The 9194-nt window shown below is 59.3% G+C and overlaps 1 protein-coding gene across 1 annotated transcript; it reads left to right on the plus strand.

The window, feature by feature from the left end:
* Positions 1-602: 602 nt before the first annotated feature.
* Positions 603-6769, plus strand: CPNE6 (copine 6; the record flags this gene model as incomplete). The annotated part of the gene is made up of 16 exons (XM_079699157.1): positions 603-714; positions 1994-2165; positions 2593-2772; positions 3123-3197; positions 3355-3429; positions 3588-3671; positions 3762-3851; positions 4219-4323; positions 4548-4634; positions 4873-4932; positions 5198-5331; positions 5408-5462; positions 5555-5606; positions 5939-6072; positions 6197-6433; positions 6632-6769. Exons 2-16 carry the CDS (start codon positions 1998-2000, stop codon positions 6767-6769), a joined length of 1674 nt encoding a protein of 557 aa, XP_079555283.1. The 5' UTR covers positions 603-714; positions 1994-1997.
* Between the last annotated feature and the right edge of the window lie 2425 nt (positions 6770-9194).

The following is a 9194-nucleotide window of genomic DNA, read 5'->3' on the forward strand; positions in this document are numbered from 1 at the left end:
TAGGGAACTTTGAATTCTCAAAGCTATGAGCCTTAGCATGGTACATGATGGTTTTTAAGAAGCACGTGAAGATCTCCATTCTGTCGTATTCGGGTTGGTTGGCGTGAATGAGAGTATGTTGTGTGTGACAAGTATAGCCCAGTGTTCTTTTATATGTGACTGTGAATGTCCTTAACAAATGTGATACAGAGAGTGTTGTGAGACTGGGTGTGTTTCCCTACGTGTATCCGTAGGGCTGTAACTGTCATGGTGTCACGGTGAGTTTATGTGCTGGCACCTGTTTGTGTCAAGATACGTGTGAGCCTGTGAGTCGTGTGTGCATATGTCTCCATCATTTCCCGGCATGAATGTGTGTGCGTGCACGCACCACTGCAACGTGTGCATCTCTGTGATGCGGGGTGTGGGTGTGGCATGAAGGGGAGGATGTGTGTCACTGTCTGCAGGGGTCCTGCGTCTGAGCCACCCCCAGCCCGCCCTCCTCCTCCGGCTCTGTGGCTCCTCCTAGGCAGTGGCCCTGCCCCTCCCCTCTTCTCCCTCCCAACCGGTCTGTGCGGGGGGGGGAGCTGGTGCTGCGGCCCCCCCCAACCCCTCCCCATCCAGGCCCCATAAATAGCTGCAGAGCCGGAGCCGGAGCCTGCGCCAGCGGCTGGAACACCAAAGGAGTCAGGGCCAGGGCCAGAGAGCTGGAGAGAGGATCCCCCGACTAGAGCCCAGGTGAGCCCACCCTTCCTCCCTAGCCCAGCCCCAGCCCGGTCCAGCCTGGCCCAGTCTCCATAACAACATCGCCCCCAGCCTCCAGAGAGGTCTCTAGTCCTGCCCGATACCCTCACCATCACATGCCCCTGCCCAACTCAGGGGACCTGTGAGAGCTGGGAGACTTGTGGCTGGAATGCAGAGGACCCCTTCAATTCAGACCCTCCCTCACGTATCCAGAAAGGCACATGCTGTGGGGAGGGAGTACCCAGCCAGGGAAGGGTCCCAGTTCTGAGGGAGGTACGGGAACTGTCACACCCTCCTGAAGACAGACACCTGACTAGGGGACAGACACGGGGTGGGGGCATTCAGACACACCAACAGACACTCGCTGGGGAAGCATGACATGGGATCAGACAGCCTCACCCTGAGATGTGGACAGACAAAGGTAGATGGATGGCCCCGCCATGAACTCAAGCCAGCGGACCCCTGCCTGCTGCTGCCCAAAGCCTGGTGCCTCTGCTGGGGGAGGGTGGCGTGCGTGCATCCCACGGGCAGCATGGAGGGGGCCGAGGCTCCCCAAAAATCCTGTCGCTAAGAGACAGTGCCAGTGCTGCCAAGAAGTGTGAGAACAGGGGAGGTGGGGAGGAAAGCCAGCATTGTCATAGTGGGAGCCACTGCCAGGAACCTGGAGGAGATTTCAGCAGGGACTGGGCTCTGCTTCTCACTCTGCAAGCCCACCATCCCTCCCTTTCCGTCAGCCAACCAGAAGGTGAGTCGGGGGAGGTGGATGGGGACAGCCCCGGAGGGTACCTTCCAATCTGCCTCCTCCTGCCCACTGCAGCCTCCATTCCTGACCATCCTCTTCAGACTGGCAGGGACCCCTTGCCCCAGTTCAGCTCCTTTGAGCCAAGACTGAGTGCAGCGCTGACTCAGACATCAGTCAGGAAATAGCAGAAGGTGCTGAGGTAGCAGAAAGTGTAGATCAATTGATGGCCTAGGAGCAAGGCTGCCAGGAACCCCCCCAGCCCTCTAGCCCTCTCCAGCCCCACCCACGCATATGAGGCCAGCAGGGGTGACAGGAGCACTGGACTGTGCAGGAGTGGGGGGCTCGGGTCCTCCACCCTCGCCAGCTCAGTGCTCAGGGGAAGCTGAGCGAGGTCACTGGGAAGCAGGTCCATGAGATGCCAGGGCCTCAGGGAGAAGGGCAAGGGGTTGGGGCCGTGGCTCCCAGAGGCAGACCCCTCCCCTGGCAGGGGTTCCCCTTCCAGCGTCCAGGCCATCTGCTCTGTCCCCACAGTGACATGTCCAACCCGGAGATGGCATGGGTGCCTGAGCCCCCAGCCATGACGCTGGGGGCCTCGAGAGTGGAGCTGCGGGTGTCCTGCCACGGCCTCCTAGACCGAGACACGCTCACCAAGCCCCACCCCTGCGTGCTGCTCAAGCTCCACTCCGATGAGCAGTGGGTGGAGGTGAGAGCGGCTGGGATCTCCTTCATTCACCTCCGGGACTGAGAGGGAGGAGGCTGGTGGGGGCAGTGAAAGCCTCGTGGGGGGACTGTCAGGACTCCCAGGGGCCTCTTCCAGGCTGTGTGGGTAACCCTGCAGATGGGGGTGCCATCATTACACACACAGACCATTTTACAGATTCCAAAGCCCACAGAGTCCCGCTGGGTGCTGAGATCGCCCCCGAAGTCAGTGGCACCGCTCCCAAATATGAGAGCCCCAGCGGGCTGATGATCCTGGGGGCTGGCAGCACCCTGAGCTTGGGGTTCAGCCCAGGGAGAGAAGAGCTAGTCGCTGGGGTGCGGAAGCCTGAGGAAGGCAGGCAAGACCGGGGTGGTCCAGGGCAAGATAAAGCAGCCCGGGTTCCCAAAGGACACGCTCCCCTCTGCCGCAGGTGGAGCGCACAGAGGTGCTGCGCTCCTGCTCCAGCCCTGTCTTCTCCCGGGTGCTGGCCCTTGAGTACTTCTTTGAGGAGAAGCAGCCCCTGCAGTTCCACGTGTTTGACGCGGAGGACGGAGCCACCAGCCCCCGCAATGACACCTTCCTCGGCTCTACCGAGTGCACCTTGGGCCAGGTCTGCATTCCCACCCCACCCCCACCCCCATCGCTCTGCCTCTGGAAGCCAAAAGAAGATAGAGGATAAGCTCTGGAGCTAGTTCAGTCGGGGCTTGGACCCCGTCTCCACCATTCACCAGCTGTGCATCCTTGGGCTAGATATTTAACCTCTCTGAGTCTTAGTTTCCTCATCTAAACAATGCGGGTCACAGTGCCTACCCGTTAAGGTTGCTGCGGAAATTAAGTCCAATCCTAGCCCAAGTGCAGCCCCTGTGAGAGCTCAAAGGGCACTTATCACCCTGTCCCTTGTACCCTGGCCAAAGCAGGTGGGGGCATCACAGCTGGGTCCCCCTCCCCCTCCGTCCCCAGGTTGTGTCACAGACCAAGGTCACTAAGCCGCTGCTACTGAAGAATGGGAAGAACGCGGGCAAGTCCACCATCACGGTAGGCAAAGTCACCTGTACTCACCCTCGGGCAGGGCATTCAATGCCCCTGCGTGGACATCCATGGTGACATCATGCCCAGGGCTAGCTCCCACCTAAGGGAAAGGGCCTTGTGGGAGTGGGTTGGGGGAATCCTGTCATTTGTGTCCTCCTTGCAGATCGTGGCCGAAGAGGTATCTGGCACCAATGATTATGTGCAGCTCACCTTCAGGGCCCACAAGCTGGACAACAAGGTTGGAAAGCCAGAGTGCAGGTCCGCATCTCTAGTGTTAGGGAGCCTAGCCCCCTACTCAGGACAAACCCCAGGTCCCAGCTCTGCTCCCTTCTTGGTGTTAGCCGCCTCCCCCTCAGACCTCACCAGGCTCATGGACGCTTTCCCCCGTGTCCCCAGGATCTGTTCAGCAAGTCTGACCCATTCATGGAGATCTATAAGACCAATGGGGACCAGAGCGACCAGCTGGTCTGGAGGACAGAGGTTGGTGCCTGGGACTGGGGGGAAGGACGGAGGAAGGGCAGAGCAGGGGAAACTAGATCGGGGGTGACCAGCTCTCTGTGCCTCTTCAAGGTGGTGAAGAACAATCTGAACCCCAGCTGGGAGCCGTTCCGTCTGTCCCTGCACTCGCTGTGCAGCTGCGATGTCCACCGGCCTCTCAAGGTGAGGCCCCCGCAAACAAGGGTGGCCTGTTGGAGCATCCGGCCTCTGCCGGAGACCGTTCCCCCACCCCCACCCCCGAGTGTGGCAAGCCCCTCCCTCTCCCCCACGTGATACCCCTTCCCACTGCGGGTAAAGAACCAGTCACAGCTCAATGTTCCTCTGTGTGTGCCTTCTAGCAGAGGCCAAAGTCCCTGCCGGACTGAGCCAAAGGATGAAATCCAGCAAGTGGCTTCTCTGGCAGGTTGAGGACATCTGTTTGGGCCTAGTGACTGTTGGGCCCCTACCACCCTGAGTCCCTCCTCCTGCCCCCAGGAACCTCTGCAAAGCCTCCCTGACCCTGACCGCCCCACCCCCCTTGCCTTCTCAGTTCCTGGTGTATGACTATGACTCCAGCGGGAAGCATGACTTCATCGGCGAGTTCACCAGCACCTTCCAGGAGATGCAGGAAGGAACAGCAAACCCTGGGCAGGAGGTGCCACAAAGACCCTCAGCCAGAACCCCACCAAGATCCCTGGGAGAATCCTGAGGGTGATGCTGAAGAGCCCCCCCACACGTGATAGGAGGTGGAGAGGGTGGAAAGCCCTGGGCTCAGCCTGAGGACTGAGCCATGGCGGTCTCACTCTGGGAGGCTCCGCTGGAAGGGGGAGGAAGGGTCACGTGATGTGACCCTGGGCTTGTGGGGTATGTGGGGTCTAGATGCAGTGGGACTGTATCAACCCCAAGTACCGGGACAAGAAGAAGAATTACAAGAGCTCAGGGACCGTAGTGCTGGCCCAATGCACGGTAAATTCCAGTGCCCGCCTCAAGCCCTGCCCCACCCCGACCCCCGAGGCAACCTCAGATTCAACCCTGCCCTCATTTCAAAGATCATTTCTCTGCTCCTGGGAACTGAGAACCCTTGCCCTATCCACCACCAACTTCAGCCTCAAAAACTCTGGCCCCTCCCTTTCTCCTGCAGAAGCCCCACCCAGCTTCATCCTCAAGGGACCATCCCTCCACCTTACTCCCCTCTTCCCACTAGGTGGAGAAGGTGCACACCTTCCTGGATTACATCATGGGCGGCTGCCAGATCAACTTCACGGTAAAGGCCCAGGGGACAGGGACGTGGCCAAGGGGGAGGGGCTAGACCCATAGTGAAGAGAAAGAGCCCGGAATCCTCACTGCCCCTACTTGGACCTCTGATGAGCCTTAGTGTGGTCAGCTTGTTGCCCTCACCCGACTCTATGATGAGACTACCTGTGGGCTTGTTTAGATTCACCTTAGGCCTCCCTACAGGCCCTAGCTCTGGCCCAACCTCTCTGTTGGCTCTCACAGATGCACCATAACACTTTCCCCATCTCCACCAGGTGGCCATTGACTTCACCGCCTCCAACGGGGACCCAAGGAGCAGCCAGTCCCTGCACTGCCTGAGCACCCGCCAGCCCAACCACTACCTGCAGGCCCTGCGTGCAGTGGGAGGCATCTGCCAGGACTACGACAGGTAGCAGGAGGTCGGGGTGTTGGACAGGCAGGGACGCCTTGCCCAATGGGCCCCCACAGACTTTTCTTCTCCCCAGTGACAAACGGTTCCCAGCGTTTGGCTTTGGGGCTCGAATCCCCCCCAACTTTGAGGTAGGCTGGGTGCGAGGGGAAGGGAGCAGATGTTGGGAGGGTCAGACAAGAAGGAAAAACATCCCCTGGCTGGCCTCACCCTACCCTCACAGGTGTCCCATGACTTTGCTATCAACTTTGACCCGGAAAATCCGGAATGTGAAGGTAAGAGAGGAGATTCCCACCAGCCCCGCCTCCCTGCATGCAGCTTGCTGCCTACTCCTGTACACCTCATGTAGGAGCACAGACTCCATTCCCCTGGGCCCTGCTCCCTGCCCCTTCACCCATCCAACACCTGCCTTCATTTGCTAAGACTTCCAGCCCCTGGCCCAGTATCTGCCCACCCAACTCTGCCGGCACCTGGACCATCCAACTCTCCTGCTTAGTGAAGAACTTGGTGGCAGGGCAGTCCTCAGACAGAGAAGCACCTCCTTGCTTTAAGGGGGTTCAGGAAGGGCTCCCGCTAATCTCTGCCCTCCTCACCTCTTTGCCCACAGAGATCTCGGGGGTCATCACCTCCTATCGCCGTTGCCTGCCCCAGATCCAGCTCTATGGCCCCACCAACGTGGCCCCCATCATCAACCGCGTGGCGGCGCCAGCCCAGCGGGAGCAGAGCACTGGCCAGGCCACGGTGAGGACCCCCAGCCGAAGCGGGCAACCGGGTGTCCTCGGGTGAGGCCAGGGCCCGGGCCCGGGCTTGGGGCCGGTGCCAAGGCCGCAGAGCTGACCCTTCCTCCCCCTCTGCCCGCCCTCAGAAGTACTCGGTGCTGCTGGTGCTCACGGACGGGGTGGTGAGCGACATGGCCGAGACTCGCGCCGCCATCGTGCGCGCCTCCCGCCTGCCCATGTCCATCATCATCGTGGGCGTGGGCAACGCCGATTTCTCCGACATGCGGCTGCTGGACGGCGATGACGGTCCCTTGCGCTGCCCCCGAGGGGTGCCCGCGGCTCGCGACATCGTCCAGTTCGTGCCCTTCCGGGACTTCAAGGACGTGAGTGCCCGGAGGCCCCTCCCGGCTGAAGGACTCCTCAGCTCCTCCTGCCACCCTAATCTGACCCGTCTCTCTCACTTGATTGATGTCCTGCGAAGGACGATGGAGCTCAGCTGGCCACCCGAAGCCCCGCCTCTTACCTGAGCCCCTCCTTCCCCCACTCTCCCGCCCCTAACCACACCCCCGTCCCCATCCCAGGCCGCACCCTCTGCGCTAGCTAAGTGCGTCCTGGCCGAGGTGCCCCGGCAGGTGGTGGAGTACTACGCCAGCCAGGGCATCAGCCCCGGGCCTCCCAGGTCCTGCACGCCAGCCACGACGCCCAGCCCTAGCCTGTGACAGCCGACAACCGGACCGACACTCCCTCAGTCTCTCAGTGAGTCCTGGGACACTAGGGGGGTGGATCTTGGTGGAGTCCATCCCGGCTGGGTGTGGTGTAGACGAGGGTGCTTATGACTATCTCATTCTCCCCCAGGTGCCTGTCCTGACCCTTGTGACTCAAGTGACCAGTGCCTCTCCCTCTTGGACCAGCCGTGTCCCCTGGGTGCTGGAAGTGAGTGGTGAGCCCTGCGCCATCTCTCCAGGCCCCATACCCCTCAGCCTTGTGGCCCCTCAGTGACTTTCTTCAGTGATCCTGACTTTCTGGCCATTAATAAAAGGAAGCACTCCTAGCACCTCAGCCTCTACCCATCATGCCTCAGATGCCTGTTGCGCAGTCCATAGCACCCCACACACACCATTAAGAAATGAAGACCAGCACCTTTTGAATTCTGAGCCAGAGCTCCCCAGACAGCCTGGTGGCTCTGCAGTTTCACCCCAACTATGTGCCAGTGAGATCTGAGGAGTCCCTACCATCACCTCCCAACCCCAGGGGGGCCCAGGCCCCCTGAGGGTTAATTACCAGAGATAGAGGGGTAATAAGGGGCTGTCAAGGGGGCAAGTTGATGCCCTCTTAAGCTGTCTTCAGAGAAGCCCAGCTGAGCCCCCCAGGGGCCGAACTCCAGCCCTCACACAGCTGTGAGGCAGCCTGAGAAGTGGCGGGAGGGATGGGGTGCAGGACTGAAGGAGGGCAGCAGGTCTGCTAGTGAATTACGAATACAGAGGGGGTATCTAAGGTCTTTGCAGCCTGGTTTTCCTGGTGTGTGAATGTGTGTGTGTACATATGTGTGTGTGTGTGTGTGTGTGTGTTCATGCTCTGCATATCCCTGACTCTCCAGAGTGTGGCCTTTAGTGGTTCAGAAGTCCAGCTGTGTACTTTGTTGTTGTTTTTTTTTTTTTTTGGCCACACCTTGCGGCTTGTGGGATCTTAGTTCCCTGACCAGGGATTGAACCCGGGCCCCCGCAGTGAAAGCTCTGAGTCCTAATCACTGGACCGCCAGGGAACTCCCTGTGTACTCTTTTTTTTTTTTTTGTGGTACGCGGGCTTCTCACTGTTGTGGCCTCTCCCGTTGCGGAGCACAGTCTCCGGACTCACAGGCTCAGGGGCCATGGCTCACAGACCCAGCCGCTCCACGGCATGTGGGATCTTCCCGGACCGGGGCACGAACCCGTGTCCCCTGCATCGGCAGGAGGACTCTCAACCACTGCGCCACCAGGGAAGCCCCCTGTGTACTCTTAATAACATTGACAACAATAGCAAACATTGCCATTTAGCATGTATGAAGCTTTGTACTTAGTGTGTTTTAAATGCATTCACCCTCACTAGGTAGTTACCATTGTTTTCCCCATTTTCCTGACAAAGCAAATGAAGCTTGACTGAAGCTCACCCATGGTCAAAGAAGAACTGGTAAGCCTGGAACTTGAGTCCTGGCCCATCTGACTAAAGGGCCCACATTTAATCATGAGTGTGCAACTTCTGTTTGAGGTGAATCCATGTGACCCTCAGCTTGTGACCCAAGTGTATGTAAACATAGCCCTGTTGTGTGTACGGGTGTAGGTGCGTGTGGATGGGTGTCTCTGCCCATATGTGTGCCGTGCAGAGCCTCAGCCAGTTAAGGAAGGCAGGCAAGAGCAGTAGTGCGTCTGGATCACAGCTGTAGAGAGCAGGTGAGGATCTGAGGGATATCCAGAGTGAGGGAAGAAGAGCTGGGCTCCTAGAAGGACCTTCCCTGCCCCAGCCTCTCCCTTCAACAATGTACGTGGAAGGGGATGGAGGAGGAGAGGCTAAAGGTGCCGTGAGCCACTCAAAGAGAGGAGCCAGAGCCAAAGAGGGTGGCCAGTAGCCAGCAGTGGGAAAGGGAGAAGGGAAGAGAAAGAAATCCTGGTGGAGATAGAGGAGAGGACTCCCATGGCAGGCTCCTGAGTGGAGGAGGGACGAGCTCGGCTAGAGGAGGGGGAGGAGGGAACAAGAACGGGGATGGGAAGAGACAGCTGGGGAGGGGGTGGGTAGAGGGGGCAGAAAGGAAGAGAGACATATGGGAGGCTCTTCCCCCACACCCAACTCCTTCTCCCCATTTATTATTTCCCTTAGAGGACCTACAACAGAGGCTGCTCCCAGGTAACTGCTCCCAGCCCAGAGCCCCCACCCACTCTCTCTGTAGGCTGCTGAACTAGAGGGCTGGGTTACCATGGCAACTGTGAGCCGCCAGGATAGCCACAGGCAGGCCTGGCCGGGTCACTACTGTTCCTGGGCTTCTATGCAGTGGAGGTGGGCCTCCATCTGGCCCAATCCCCACCCCTTCCCCCATTTTCATTGGGGCTTCAGAACTGAGATGCTCCACTCCGCCCAGGTGGGGGCTATCCAGCCTCTCTCCTTCTCGCTTTC

The sequence above is a fragment of the Hyperoodon ampullatus genome (genome assembly GCF_949752795.1).
Source record: "Hyperoodon ampullatus genome assembly, chromosome: 3".
Taxonomy (NCBI): domain Eukaryota; kingdom Metazoa; phylum Chordata; class Mammalia; order Artiodactyla; family Ziphiidae; genus Hyperoodon; species Hyperoodon ampullatus.